General features: G+C 48.1%; 1 protein-coding gene across 1 annotated transcript in view; it reads right to left on the bottom strand.

Annotated features, from left to right (window-relative positions):
- Positions 1-7,935: 7,935 nt before the first annotated feature.
- The window catches only part of SLC25A43 (solute carrier family 25 member 43), a 33,379-nt gene continuing 25,367 nt past the window's right edge, over positions 7,936-15,947 (bottom strand). The window contains exons 4-5 of the mRNA XM_030305096.1: positions 9,271-9,405; positions 7,936-8,685 (exon numbers count right to left, since the gene is read on the bottom strand). Of these exons, the coding sequence (XP_030160956.1) occupies positions 8,485-8,685; positions 9,271-9,405 (336 nt within the window). The 3' untranslated portion in view covers positions 7,936-8,484. The remainder of the gene's footprint in view (positions 8,686-9,270; positions 9,406-15,947) is intronic.

The raw sequence follows: 15,947 nt of genomic DNA, 5'->3' as shown, positions 1-15,947 counted from the left end.
GGGCTCTGTGTTAGTAACTACTGTGAGTTCTGGAAGCTCTTTACAATACACGTATAATTAAGAAAAAGGAGCTAAAGCTAAGGCCGTGCCTAGTAATTCTCAAGAAAAAACTAGGAAGAAGGTCAGAAATGATACTTAAGGCCTCAGTTACCTATGTCCCAACACACCCAGAATATAGGTCATAAAGTCAATGTAAAATGCTGATACAAGCAAGAAAACACAAGTTTACAGGCATTGTTCAAACTTGGTAGAGTAGGACTTCTGACTGTCATTTGGAAAAGGAAGGGGAAACCTGGTTCACAGAGATACTATGTAGAAGGACAGCCGAGTAGTAACAATGCAGCAACAATGTATCAGTAATTCATTGGCTGGAGGGTGAAAATGAAATGAAAGGGAGAAATGAAAGTGATTGTAGTTGTGGAAGGATACAAGGAACTGCCTGGTTAGATAACAGCTGTGAATAATACTTCATAAAACCATCACATAGGCGAGAGATGGTGACCAGAGGCATAAACCATCTGAACACCTGCTGATAGTCTCATTATTCTGATAGCAACACATTGGATACATTCTTGACTCTCTGGTTGGTAATTACAGTTCTCAGAAGTCTAAAGAATCAGTGAGGTAAATTGCTAAATGGGGCTTCATCCTGATAAGAAATAAGGAAGATCTGGTTAGCAAAGTGAAAGTGACAAGAATATTGGGGAAACTGACCATGCCAGTGCCATCTGGATCTGTTCAGCAAAAGAATGCTGGGCATGGTCAGATAGGTTAACTAATGTGTGTGTGTGTGTGTGTGTGTGTGTGTGTGTGTGTGTGTGTGTAGGGGATAGACTTCACAGGGAAAAGATTAATAGATGTCCTGGCAAAATACCAAAAGAGAAAGATCGCTCAAGGGGGCAAAAGATTCCAAAGATAAAGTTCAAACCTGTACAATTTACAAAAATTCCAATGTGAAACTACAAAGGGAGAGATACTTATAAATGTAAATGTCCTTCCAGATTATTCTCTGATAAGCTCAGATTTTAGAAGTACATATATAGATGACAGGAGGGCTGGACTTCCGAGGACAAAGACCAAAGAGCATCACAGACCTCTAGGAGCTGAGTCAGAAGGGCTGAAGTCCAGAATAAACCCAGCTTATAAAATGGGATGGACCACAATGTAGGGTTCCAATGTTCTATTTATTGGAGGACATTTAAGGATGAGGAGTTAGAGTGGGCAGCAGGTTGGCTCGGTTGGTTAAGCGTCTGACTCTTGGTTTCAACTCAGGTCATGATCTTAGGACTCGTGAGTTCAAGCCCCGCATCAGGCTCTGCGCTGACAACCCAGAGTCTGCTTGGGATTCTCTGTCTCCCTCTCTTTCTGTCCCCCACTCTCAAAGATAAATAAACATTTTTTTAAAAAAGGATGAGGAGTTAAACGGCAGCAGGTATGATAAAGACCTGGGGGGTCCTCACTGTGCGTTGGCAATGCAAAAAAGGGCCAATGAGTCTTTATGAGCTTTATGCTCACTTCTGGATGCCATGTTTAAGAGGAAATTGACAAACTGGAACATATTCAAAGAAGGCATCAGGAAGGTGAAGTTCCCGTAAATCATGTCATTTGAGAAATGGCTGAATGAATGAGAGATACTAGGGAAGAGCTTTGGGTGAAGGAGGGACATCATAACTGTGTTCATGGGGGTGCCCGGCTGGCCCAGTCCGAGGGGCGTGAAACTCTTGATGTCAGGTTTGGGAGTTCAAGCCCCACATTGGGCATGGAGCTTGCATTAAAAAAAAAAAAAAAAAAAAAAGGTAAAAAGTATCCGAAGGCAAATATTAGGTTAGATTGACCAACTCTTGAGTTTTAATGGACAAATCACTCCGCCCTTACTTAAGCAAGTTGGTAAGCCAGTTCTCAGCACCAGGTTGAGGACCCTACCTATAATCTGGCAACCCTATCAGTGACCACTGAAGCTGGATTTGAGTGTCTAAGAGGTACCCAGGAAAAGCACTCTGTGTGCCGACCTGGCGTGCACCACGGAAGACTGTAACATCACACCAGGGTTTGTCCTGCAGCTACTGAGGAGAAAACAGTGCTGATCTTCGGCGGCAATCTTCTTGTCTCTAGTCTCCCATTACCCCTTCAGCTTCTGGAACAGTCTTGCTTACCTCCAGTTTTCACCACGGTCCCTTGGGTTGCTCAAGAAATAAGTGATCCCTCCCTCTTTGCTTGGTTGGTCAAACTAAAACTCCTCAGCTTAGCATTTGAAGCCCTTTTTTCTCCCATCCCCACCAAGGATTTTATTTCTGGCCCCTCCGGGTGTGTTTAGAAAGCATTTGATGGATTCCAGCCCGGGAGCCGCTGCCTTTAAAACAAAAAGCAAAAAACAATCTTATTGAGGTATAATTATCATACAATCAAACTGTAAGTATGTAAAGTTTACAATTTGGTAAGTTTTTTATGTATGTATAACATCTGTGAAGCCATCACAATTAAGATAGGGAATATTTCCATCACCACACTAAATGTTCTCCCTCTTGCCCCAAACAACCACTGACCGGCTTTCTGTCACCTTAGTTCCCATTTTCTTAGAATTTTCTGTCAGTGGAATTCTACAGGGGTGCCTGGCTGGCTCCGTCAGAAGAGCATGCGACTCTTGATCTTGGGGTTGTGGGTTCAAGCCCCCTGTTGGGGGTAGAGATCACTAAATAAAATAAACTTAAAAAAAAATAAATGAAACCATACAACATGTTACCCTTTTGGGGGGGTTTCCTTCTCTCACTTGATATATATATCTATGTAAATCAATATATCAGTATCTATCAATATTTTCGAGATCCTTCTGGGCTCATTTTCACTTTTGGCCTATTATGAGTGATGCTGCTCTAAACATTCCTGTGCAAGTCTTTGTGTGGGCCTGTTTTCATTTCTCTGGGGTTTAAACCTAGAAAGTGGCATTATCAGACTGTTTTCCCAAATGATTATACCATTTTACATCCCCAACGGGAGAGTCCAACATTTCCAGTCGGAGCCAGAGTCCAAGATTTCCAGTCTGAGCCACCCAGGAGCCCCTCAGTCTCTTGGCTTTAAAAGCCGTCTATTTGCTGATAACACCCAGATTTCTGTCTCCAGCCATCGCTCTCCCCTGAACTCCAGACTTGTCCAGGTTCGCCCAGGACAGTCCTGATTTCTGTGTATTATTCGGACATAATTCTTAGCAGCGTTCCGGTGTGTGACTTTCCTGTCGTAGCTGTAACAAACGACCGCAAACTCAGTGGCTTAAGCAGCACAAATTTATTACCTCACAGTTCTGTGGGTCAGAAGTCTGACACGGTACTCCACTGAGCTAAAATTAAGGTGTCCCAAAGGACTGCGTCCCTTTCTGGAGGCCCTAGGGGGATACCAGTTTCCTGGCTCATTCACAGTGTTGGCTGGCAGTCGGCTGAGGGCTATTCTCAGCTTCTAGGGGCCACCCTACCCCTTGGCTCGCGGGCACCTTTGTCGTCAAAGTCAGCAAAAATGAGCTAAGCCCTTCTCATGCCCCATTTCTTCTGCCTCTTGTTCCATCCTTGAGTGTCTGTGACCCACTCTTCCACTTGTAAGGACTCCTGTCATTAGATTGGCCCTCCCTTAATCACATCTGCGAAGTCCCTTTTGCCATATAAGGTAGAGTCACAGGTTCTAGGGATAAGGGTGTGGATACCCTTGGGGGTGGGGGGATCATTATTCTGTCCATTGCGACCGGTTTGGACAGTTACATGGACAGCTTATGCTCCAGCCAACTGTCTACTTGACTTCTCTACTTCGGTATTTCATGTGCATTTCGAATTTAAACATGTCCAAAAGAGAACTTTTAATTCCTTCCCCACCAAAAGTCTTTTTTTTTTTTTTTTTAAGATTTTATTTTAGGGGTGTCTGGGTGGCTCAGTCAGTGAAGCAACTGACTCTTGATATCGGCTCAGGTCATGATCTCGAGCCCCGAGACAGGCTCCACACTCCGCGTGCGTATGCTTGCTCCCTCTCAAAATAAATAAATAAACATTTAAAGATTTTATTTTGTTTGATATTTTTAACTTTGTCATGTTTATCTATTTTGAGAGAGAGAGAATGAGTGGGGAGGGGCAGAGAGTGAGGAGAGAGAAAGAACCTCAAGCACTGGGCTCCTTGCTGTCAGAACAGAGCCTGACTCAGGGCTTGAACTCATGAACTAGGAGATCGTGACCTGAACAGCAATCAAGAGTCAGACACTCAACCAACTGAGCCACCCAGGCACCCCTAAAGATTTTATTTTTAAGTAATCTCTACAGCTAACATGGGGCTCGAACTTACTACCTGATATCAAGAGTCACATACTCTACCGACTGAGCCAGCCAGGGGCCCCATCCCCTACCAAAAGTCTGCCCTATGTCATCAAATGGCAACATTATCTACCTTGTTATTCAAATCAAAAGCGAAAAACCTAGGTACCGTCTTTGATTGCATCGTTTTCTTTTTTATTGTATTTATTTTTCTAATGTTTATGTTTATTTGAGAGAGTGACAGAGCACGGAAGGGGAGGGGCAAGAGAACGAGGGAGACACAGAACCGGAAGCAGGCTCCGGGCTCGGAGCTGTCAGCACAGAGCCCGACGTGGGGCTCGAACTCACCAGCCGTGAGCTCATGAGTTGAGCCGAAGTCGAATGCTCAAGCGACTGAGCCACCCACGTGCCCTTGATTCCACCCTTTTGTTGCCTACATTCAATTGTTCAGCACATCCTGCTGGGTTCAACTCCAAAATTTGTCTTGAACCCATTCTGTCCTCTCCATCACAGCCTTGCGTCCCTCTAATCTATTATCCACGTAGCAAACAGGGGTATATTTTTTTATAAGTGTTTATTTATTTATTTTGAGAGAGAGAGAGTGTGTGCGCGTGTGCACGCACGAGTGGGGGAGGGACAGAGGGAGAGGGAGACCGAGAATCCCAAGCAGGCTCCATGGGGTCAGTGCAGGGCCCGACTTGGGGCTCAAACTCGCGCACCGTGAGATGGTGACCTGAGCTGATGTCAGGAGTCGGACCCTTGACTGACTGAGCCACCCAGGTATCCCCAGAGGGATATTTTAAAAAGAAAATCAGATTATATCGTTTGTGTACATAAAAACCTTCAATGGCCTCCAACTGCATTTAGAATAAAATCCAACTGAGGGGCACCCGCGTGGCCCAGTTGGTTGAGCGTCCTCCTCCTGATTTTGGCTCCGGTCATGATCTCACGGTTTGCTTTGTGGGTTGGAGCCCCGCATCGGAGCCCGCTTGGGATCCTCTCTCTCCCTCTCTCTGCCCCTCTCTCTCTCTTTCAACATAAATAAAACATAAAAAAAAGTATAAAATCTTAAAAAAAAAAAAGACTTTTGGTGGGGAAGGAATTAAAAGTTCTCTTTTGGACATGTTTAAATTCGAAATGCACATGAAACGCTCTCGCTCACACAGCCCACTCAGGCCACGCTCACCTCTCCACGGTTCGCCGGTCTTTTTCCACTACCACTTTAGCCCTTCTGTGATGCAACATTATTTCCCTGGCCCCCTCATAATTCTCTGATGAAGCTCCCTGTTTATCCCCTTCATAACATTACAATCTGTAATTACCTGACTTGCAGGTTACCTTTTTATGGCCTGTGGCCCTTACTAGAAAGCCCCAGAGGGCAAGGACCTTGTCCGCCTTGCGTTACCGCTGTGGCCAGGGGGTCCGACGGCCCGTTGCATCGACGTGTGGAAGTCAGTCTTCCTACTCTACCCCACTGTTTGCTTACTTCCATTCTTTGCGATACCACATGGGCCTCCCCTTCCGCCGGTAACCTATCCTTGACCTACCGCCAACCTGTTCTTCACCCCCCAATGTCCTCTCCCTTCCTTCAAGACTCATTACTGGCTCCTCTCATCTATGATGATTCCTTTAATCATTGATTCGGTGGCTATACAGGGAGCCCCCTGGCAGTCTTATACACGGCTGCTACCACATTAATTTTTAAAAATCTTTTATTTACTTTTGAGAGGGAGAGAGACAGGGACAGAGCATGAGCGGGGGAGGGGCAGAGAGAGGGAGACACAGAATCCGAAGCAGGCTCCGGGCTCCGAGCTGTCGGCACAGAGCCCGACGCGGGGCTCGAACTCACGAACCACGAGATCATGACCTGAGCTGAAGTCGGACGTTTAACCAACCCAGTTTGGTGCACCCTGCCAGCCATAAAGCAGAAGTTTCTTTTAGGACAAAACTAGGGGGATTTACAAAAATGTATTTTTAGCAGTCTCTGCGTCCAGCAGGGGGCTCGTAGTCATGATCTCGAGATCAAGAGTCACATGCTCTTCTGACTGAGCCAGCCAGGAGCCCGGCCCCCAAACTAGAGTTTTAAGAGTGGTCCCGAAATTAGAAAAATGAGGCATTCCTTTTCCCCACGTAACTTTATTGAAAAAGTCAACCCTGTGGAAAAATACACAGAGGATATTAACATGATGTAAGTACCCTGAGGTTAGGATTTTAGATCGAGTTAAAAAAAATAACTTCTTTTTGTAGATTTTACAGCTGAAAACAAAATCATTCACCTCCAGGAAAACGAAGAGTAATAAATATGACGCCTCACTGTGGGGAAAGAATTTGCCACCCTCCAAACTGTAACCAACAGACCGGGCTACAGCTACAACTCACATTAGTAACAAATGACCACACATTTTTCTTTGGGAAATAAATTTAACAGGGTAAAATACTTTTTATTTAAAAATTTTTTAATGTTTATTTATTTTTGAGACAGAGAGAGACAGAGCATGAGCGGGGGAGGGTCAGAGAGAGAGGGAGACACAGAATCCGAAACAGGCTCCGAGCTGTCAGCACAGAGCCCGACGCGGGGCTCGAACTCACGGACCGAGAGATCATGACCTGGGCCGAAGTCGGACGCTTAACCAATGGAGCCATCCAGGCGTCCCCCCCAAATACTTTCAACATACCAAAAGCCTGTGTGTGTGTGTGTGTGTGTGTGTGTTTATGCATGTGTAAATTAACAATTTTACTGTTTTTTAATGCATACATAGGCACTATTGGAAAGTACAGCTATAGAAACTTGACATGGAGTCCTTAAGGTGGAATAATCTGAAATGTGATTTTTAAAAAATCTAGTAGAGATGATTAGCCTGAAGCGTTTTTGTTCAGTTATATATGTATTTCTGATATGTGTGTCAAATGTTCTATTTGATCCTTTTTAGGCAACGGGGACACCTTGTGAGAATAACGTGACTAATTTATTTCCAGGGTAAGCTTGCAAGTTAAAGCAAGTTAAAAAGGTGGAGAATTCAGGCCCCTTCACCTGCACATGACTTCAACTGGAAGAAGCTCTTTTGGGGTATAATTAAGCGGTCACAGTAAAAACTGCCTTCTCGAAACAAGATTCCTGAAATTCCTCAGCTTGAGATACTTTAAATTAAAAAAAAATTTTTTTTTAGTGTTTTTTTTTTTTAACATTTATTTATTATTGAGAGACAGAGCATAAGCATGAGCATGGGAGGGGCAGAGAGAGGAGGAGACACAGAATCCGAAGCAGGTGCCGGGCTCCGAGCCGTCAGCACAGAGCCCCACGCGGGGCTCAAACTCACAAACCGTGAGATCATGACCTGAGCCGAAGTCGGACGCTTAACCAACGGAGCCACCCAGGTGCCCCCCCAAAAATTTTTTTAATGTTTATTTTTGAGAGAGACAGAGAGAGACAGAGTGCGAGCAGGGGAGGGGCAGAGAGAGAGGGAGACACAGAATCCGAAACAGGCTCCGGGCTCTGAGCTGTCAGCACAGAGCCCGACGTGGGGCTTGAACTCGTGAACTGCAAGATCATGACCTGGGCCGAAGTCGGATGCTCAAGCGATTGAGCCACCCGGGCGCCCGGAGATACCTCAAATTTAAATAGAGAAGGATGCTTCTACTACGGCAGTGATAATTTTTAAATGTTAAACGTTTTAATTTAGTTTCTGAGAAGGTGTAATTTACGCTATAGCGTGTGCACTCCGGAGTCAGCAAGGATTAGGAGTTTCAGAGCAGCTATGTTGGGAAGTCTCGGGTCAAATGGAGCAAAGCTAGGCCAGTGTGGCTTAGTGCAAGCTGTGACCCTGCGGCTAAGCTCACGGTGTGGTATGTATCCGCTCAGCCACTCCAACTACACGTCGCTTTGAGGTCGCGGCGGGGCCATTTCTTTGGTGTCGTGTAAGTTGCACGTGTACGTTGCACATTTCGCTACAGCCACGTTTTGTTATGAAATCGGGTGGAATGCTGCCACAAAACAGTCACGTTGGGAAACTTCCCCCGGCACAGGTGTTCACCAGGACATCAGATCGGATCTCGGAGGTGATACGCGGCTCAACCTTCTCATTTCCGAGAGCAGCAGACAGGAGGACCCGCTTGTCGCTCCACGCACACGCAATTCCGAGGCTACCTCTTTTCTGTGATTGTAACACGCCTTCAGTCAGTGCCCTTCTTGCTCCATTCGGTTTTAAAGAGTTGGTTTCTTAGACTTCAGCTGTCTGGTTTTGAAGAACTTTTTAAATTCCCGTAATTCCTGGGGCTTCAAACTCTGATCCACCCCTGGGGTCAGCTGATAGCTCAGAGGAGACACAGTGTAACCGTTTTGGTAGAGACAGATTCTCTTGCAGAACTCAAAGGTGCCAAACATAACTCCAAAATACGGAACTATCTGTGTAAAAAGAAATGGAAAGCATGATCAAATTTTAAGCAGAAAACAGTGCGTCTGCAGTCAACCTGACGCGATTTTCGGAATCAGGGAAGATGACAGAATGAAAGCTGGCGACGTATGCTGGTCTTGGTTGGAATCATTTAAGTGTCAGCTCACGCAAGATCAGTCCGGAGTTCTTTGCCTTCTTCGGTGGTGGTGGTGGTGGGGAGGGTCATGAGCTACTTTGGGAATACGACGACGAAAGCTTGGGATCCTCTCCCCAGAGAGATGCACGCGGGCACATCGTACGCTTTTTTGCAAACGATGTTAGGCTTGGGGGGGGGGGTTAGGTTCCCCTTAGGAGGCCATGAGCCCCCATGGGAGGAGCCTCTACACTGAGTGCTCAGCTGCTCGGGGGTGGGGTGTCAGATGCCCCAACGCCGCACAGGGTCCCCTCTCTCGGGGCTGACTGCCAGCCTCCACGCCTGGGTCTCGTGCGACCGTCGGCACAAGACAGGGTGTCTCCACACATCCTGTCGGGCAGCGGCAAGGGAACGGGCTAGAACTGGAAGAGGTGGGGAAGAAGAGACTGACCGCCCTTCTCACCTTTAGCAAGTTGGGTGTCAGTCCGTTCCAGAGCGCCAGGACCCCTTGGGCCTTGACTATCTGCCGGAAGCAGTCCACCGCTCCTGAGAAATGGACGTCCACTCCTCCACGGTGCGGAAGGCACGGGCTCTGAGCCTGGCGGGAAATCGAGAAGATGGGATGAGGTGACGCAGTCACCGGGAAATAAATGTTCTAGCCAGAGAAGCCAGCGTCTCCAGTCCGGGCCCCGGTTGCTATGCTCCTGGCCAAGAGGCTGGCCAAGAACGGCTGTCACAGGCCTCTTGTTCGATGGGCTCAGGATGAACATCAACACGCAGTAAAGTCACGACGCCCCGTTCACATTTTTGCAGCTTGTTTTGCTCGGAAGGAAGCAACCATTCAGGACAAAGGAAACTTCATACTTAACGTGGCTTCCCTACCTATGCCCTCTGGACGTGATTAACATTCTCCCAGGCCCTTAACCTTTAAATGCCCCCCTCCTCTGGCTCCCCCCCCTTTTTTTTCTTTATGTTTATTTTTGAGAGAGAGAGAGAGAGAGAGCGAGCGAGCCAGGGAGGGGTAGAGGGGGGGGGGCCAGAATCCGAAGCAGTCAGCACAGAGCCCGATGCGGGGCTCAAACCCACGAGCCATGAGGTCGTGACCTGAGCCGAAGTTGGACGCTCAACTGACTGAGCCACCCAGGCGCCCCTCCGTCTCCCTGTCTTAACTGAGGCCTCCCTTGTGAAGCTCTCAGGTGTGGGCCGTTCATTTCTCCACGTCACAGACGTCCCCGGTTGAGGAGCAGATCCGTCTCGCCGTCCCCGGACCCTGACTCCTTGGCTCTAAGGCCACAAGTTCTCGGCAGGGGCTCGTGTCACCGAACCACACTCCTTGCTGCTGTTCCCGTCTCTTGACCTCCTGAAGGTCTGCCATGTTCACTGAAGACCGTGCCCCCTGGGGGCTCCCCCTCTTCCAGATTCAACGCCATCTCAGGGAACTTCGGCATCCGTAAGACAACCCCTCCCGCACCCAGTTTCTGGACCTCGACTTCGGCGATCCTTGCTTTTACACCACTTTTGGCCACGTTCACGGACTTCACCACTACTCCGAGGACTGTCCGGGCCGATCACCAAAATGCTCCCTCCCTGCAAGTCACATTTTTGTCCTTTAGTAAAACAGTTTCAGGGACCAGATGAAAGGACTTCTCAGTATACCAGCTGCATACGCACGTGACAGCTCTGGGCCACCGTGAGGGGGACGGCCCCTTACAGCTGGCGTTCAGAAATGGTGTCAGGGTCACACTGAGCGTCGCGCATACTTTGGTTTGTTTCCGAAATGTCTAGTTGAGGCTAGCATGGCATTCTCGTGAAGTGCAATCCAGATCTGCCAGGCGGGAGGGGCGCCCCGCTGGCTCGGCCGGAAGAGCACGTGCCTCTTGATCTCAGGGTCATGAGTTCGAGCCCCAACTTGGCTGTAGGGATTACTTAAAAATAAATAAGCAAATAAATAAACACACAACAAAAACGATCTTCCACGCGGGCGAGGCAATAGAGTCTCACAGTCAGAAGAGCAGAATCTCTGGAGTCAGACAAGTCAGGTTCTATCCTGGCCGCCTCACCTGCTGGCCATGTGACCCTGGGCACTTACCTAGCCCCCCCCCGAGCCTTGGTTTCCTTATTCATAGTACCCACTTCATGGGACTTTCGTGAGAATTAAACGAGGGGTGCATGGAAGGCACTCAGCAGCGTCCTGCACATGGGAAGGGTCAATAAATATGGGCCAGCGTTGCTATTTACTATTACATAGAAAGTTCACTTCAGGGCGCCTGGGTGGCTCGGTGGGTTAAGCGTCTGACTCTCGCTTTCGCTCAGGTCATGATCTCACGGTTCACGGGTTTGAGCCCTGTGTTGGGCTTTGTGCTGTCAGCGCGGAGCCTGCTTTGGGTGCTCTCTCTCTCTCCCTCTCTCCCTCTCAGCCTGTCTCTGCCCCTCCCCCACTCATGCTGCCTCTCTCTCTCTCTCTCAAAAATAAATAAACATTAAAAAAAGAAAAAAACGTTCTCTTAAGGAAAAAAGACAACAACTCCTTCCTCCGTAGAGCTTCGTGTGACCATCAGCACCGTCAGGACACAGAAGTGCCCCTCTGCCCCCGCGATGCTCTTACGCTGCCCCTTTCCCGTCAGGGCCTCCCCCATTCCCAGTCCTGGGCGGCCGCCCATCTTTTCTCTGGCCTTCTAGTTTTGCCTTTTGAGCATGTCACATACATGGAAGCGTACAGCCGGTAACCTTTCGAGACGGGCTTCTTCCACTGGCCCTGATGCTTCTGCGATCCATCCCTGTTCTGGTGTTCCTCGGTAATTTGTTCTTTTTATTGCTGAGTCGTGTTCCGTTGTGCAGCCCCACCACAGGGTTTACCCACTCGTCTGTTAACGGACGTCCCTTTCCCTTTTCATTTGTACTTTTTTTGCAAGTTTATTTATTTTGTATGAGAGAGAGAGAGAGAGAGAGAGCGCGCGCGCAGAGGAGGGCAGACACAGGGAGAGAGATTCCCAAGCAGACGTTGCACCATCAGTGTGAACCCTGATGCGGGGTTTGAACCCATGACCTCACGTGATATCATGAAGCGTGATATGACCTGAGCCAAACTCTAGAGTCGGACACTTAACCGACCGAGCCACCCAGGCGCCCCTTATTTCTTTTCTTATTTGTCTGTTCCTCTCAACTAGAATTTTAGTTCTGGGGCAAAGGGGATTTTTGCCTGTTTGGTTCACTATGGTATCTTCTGTATCCTTGACACAGAGCAAATGCTCAAGAAATATTTGAATAAATGAATATATTCATTTAGGGCCTCCTCACTGCCAAATTCAGTAGGATTTTTAAAAATATCTTTTTAAGTTTATTTTGAGAGAGAGAGAGAGAGAGAGAGAGAGAGAGAGAGGGAGGGCGAGCTGGGGAAGGGCAGAGAGAGAATCCTAAGCAGGTTCCTCGAAGCGTGGAGCTCAAGAACCATGAGATCATGACCTGAGCTGAAACCAAGAGTCAAACACTTAACTGACTGAGCCACCCGGGCACCCTTGGTATTTTCTTATTGGATTTTGGAGCAGTATTTGGCATTAATAACCAGTAACGTTTTGCCCTCCTCAATTTATACGACTTCTCTAGGAAATTCTACCATAGCCATGGCTTTAAACACCATCTACAGCTAGATGACTTTCAAATCTTTCTCTTTGGCCCTGACCTCCCACCCTGAGCTCCCAAACCAAGCACTCAGCTGCCTACTGGACATCTCCACCTGGATAGCACACAGGTTTTCAAAACTTGACACTCTTAGAACCCATTATTGCCTTTCACCTTGACCACATGAAATTTATTCTTTTTTTAAGTTTATTTATTTATTTTGACAGAGAGAGAGAGAGAGAGAGAGAGAGAGAGAGAGAGAGAGAGGTTGAGCACAGGGGAGGGGCAGAGAGAGAGGGAGAGAGAATATTCTAAGCAGGCTCTGCACACGGTCAGGGCAGAGCCCAAAACGTGGGGCTTGATTTTCACCAACCGTGAGATCATGACCTGAGCCCAAATCAAGAGTTGGATGCTTAACTGACTGAGCCACCCAGGTGCCCCATGAAATGTATTCTCTCTTCTGTATTTCTTTTTAATTAATTAATTAATTAATTAATTAATTTTGAGAGACAGAGAGAGAGAAAACGCATGCGTAAGTTGGGGAGGGGCAGAGAAAGAGGGAGAGACAGAATCCCAAGCAGGGTCTGCACTCTCACCACAAAGCCCGATGTGGGGCTCGATCTCACGAACTGTGAGTTCATGACCTGAGCCGAACTCAAGAGTCCGACACTCAACTGCCCGAACCACTCGGCCACTCTTGTATTTCTTTTTTGTTTTTTTAAATTTATTTTTGGGAGAGAGAGAGAGAGAGAGAGAGAGAGAGAGAGAAAACAAGCATGCTAGTGGGGGAGGGGCAGAGAGGGAGAGAGGGAGACAGAGGATCCAAAGCAGGCTCTGTGTTGACAGCAGGCAGCCTGATGTGGGGCTCAAACTCATGAACCGCAAGACCATTACCTGAGCCAAAGTCAAATGCTTAACTGACTGAACCACCCAGGCGCCCGGCCTCTTCTGTATTTCTTAACTCCGTGAATGTCACCACCATTCAACCTGCAGCCCCAAGTCAGGAACCTGGGATTCCTGGGAAATCCAAGCTCCTTAGAATGACGTACAAGGCCCTTAAATAACAATTTTCCTGGCATTAAAAGCATCATTCACCCCCTGCAGTCCTTAGCAATATTTCTGTGCTTCCATTAGCGCTCATTATCCCCTCTGAAGACTTTTCATTTATTCAGATGCTTATTTCATACCCACTAGGTGCCAGGTGCTGGGGATACAGCAGTGAACAAACAGATGAAAGTCCCTGTTCCCACAGAGCTGAAATTCTAGTTGGGGGAGGGGAATGGACAAAGAAGGTAAATAATTATACCAAATATTAAAAGGCACGGGATGCTCTGAAGAAAATGGGGGCAGGGAAAAGATACAGGGAGTGCCTAGAGGGTGTTGAAGTCTTATTTGGGTGGTCAAGGGAGACTCACCAAGCAAGACCTTTGAGGAAAGATCTGAAGGACTTGAATTGTGCAGCTATCTGCAAAGGCCCTGGGGCAGGAGCATGCCTAGGGCGTTAGAGAGACAAAAAGGAGGCCGATGTGGTGAGAATGGAATGAACCAGACAGTAACAATGGCTGGTAGGCCATCGTAAGTATTTTGGCTTTTACTGAGTGAGAATGGGAGTCCCTGGGGGGTTCTCAATAGGAGAGTGACATAAAAATGTTTATTTTGAGAGGGGGGGGGCGGGAAAGGGCTAGAGAGAGGGGGAGAGAATCCCAAGCAGGCTCCACACCGTCAATGCAGAGCCCGACGTGGGACCCGATCCCACGAACTGTGAGATCATGACCTGAGCCGAAACCAAGAGCTGGCCACACGAGTCTGGAGCTCAGGAGAGAGGGTCAGGGCTGGAGATAGAATTTGGGAGTCCTCAACACCTGGATGGTATTTAAAGCCAGGAGACCGGATGAGATCACTTAGGGCCCGAGTCCGGGGATACCCCCGCATTTAGAAGTCACGCAAAGAAGACCGAGAAGGGGCTGTCGGTGTTGAGAAGGGACAGCAGGCCAGGGTGGTGTCTCAGAAGCCAAGTGCAGGCAGTGAGCGAATCAGAGGGAGCCGAGAAGATGAGGCCTGAGTACCGACCGCTGGGTTTAGAGACACGGAGGTCACTGCTTGCCTTAAGAAAAGAAGTTTCTGTTGGGTGGTAAGGGCCAAAGTCTGGTGGGCATCATTCAAGAGAGATGGGAAGAGAAAGACTGGAGACAGTGAATACAAACAACTCTTTCCCATGTCCGTTTTTCGGAGGGGGCTGTGCACTCCGTAGGGACTGGCCTTGTTCAGTTCTGTATCACATGGCCGGGGCTCGGTGAACGGTTTGCTGAACAAATGCCTGAAATGCTCAGGACGGGAGTGGTCTGGAGTTTTTAAAGCGTTTTGGCATAACGTTAGGCACGAGTTACAAAGACGGTGGCTAAAAAACTGTCCAATATGATACGGAGAAAACCAGGATCAACTTCCACGCGGTTTCATTTCTCCCTTTGCAACACTGTGTAGATAGTTCTATTTTGCTAAGCACACCCGTCGCCCATAATAATAGTCGTAGTCCTATTACTAATCCGCAGGCATTTGTTGACCGCGTATGCACCTGTTTCAGGTGAGGAAACTGAGGCCTGGGGACAGGTTCAGTGATTTGATCAAGGTCACACGGCTAGTCAATAAGACATTTTATTCTGTTTTCTGTTCGTTCGTTGTTTCGTGTTCTTTCCCCCGGAGACCGTAATTCCTGATGGCTGAGACCACGTCTTACTCTCCTCTTTCCGCCATCCTCCATAAATCTCCATAGAATGTACGAGCAAATTACAGCCAGAGAAGCAGCGCTCAAACTCAAGTTTAATCACTGAAACAAACTACCAAGAAGGTCAGGCCTCGGGGACTGTAGATTTCTGTTGTCTCTGACCACAAAGCCTGGCCCTGTCTTGCTCTCCTTCTGGTTCCCAGATCTTCATTACTCTGGGCCCCGATAACCCCGAATCCCCAAACCACAGACTCAGATCTGAAAGGGACTTTAAGATATTCTAGTCCAACGGAGGCGCCCGGCTGGCTCATTCAGTGGAACGTGTGACTCTTGATCTTGGGGTTGTGAGTTGGAGCCCCACCTTGGGTGTAGAGATGACTTAAAAATAAAATCTTCAGAAAATGATATTCCGGGGCGCCTGGGTGGCTCGATTGGTTAAGCGTCTGACTCCTGATCTTGGCTCACGTCATGATCTCGCGGTTTGTGAGATCGAGCCCCGCATCGGGCTCTGCGCTGTCAATGCTTGGGATTCTCTCTCCCCCCTCTCTCTGCCCTCCCCAAATAAATAAACTTAAAAAAAAAAATGATATTCCTCTCCAATGACTTCATTTGACAGATGAAAACTCAAGATCTTGAACGGAAGAGTGACCGGGACGAAAGCCAGGTGCTCTGCCTCCTGGGTCACTGCGGCCTGCCCTCCAGGACCTGCCTCCCAGGGACTCCCTGACCTTGGCCTCTAAGTTCCAAGACATGGGGGCACCTGGGCGGCTCAGTCGGCTAAGCGTCCGACTTCGGCTCAG

The sequence above is a fragment of the Lynx canadensis genome, chromosome X (genome assembly GCF_007474595.2).
Source record: "Lynx canadensis isolate LIC74 chromosome X, mLynCan4.pri.v2, whole genome shotgun sequence".
NCBI classification, from domain to species: domain Eukaryota; kingdom Metazoa; phylum Chordata; class Mammalia; order Carnivora; family Felidae; genus Lynx; species Lynx canadensis.
The sequence above is the reverse complement of the archived record's forward strand: the minus strand, read 5'-3'. Positions and strand labels throughout refer to the sequence as shown.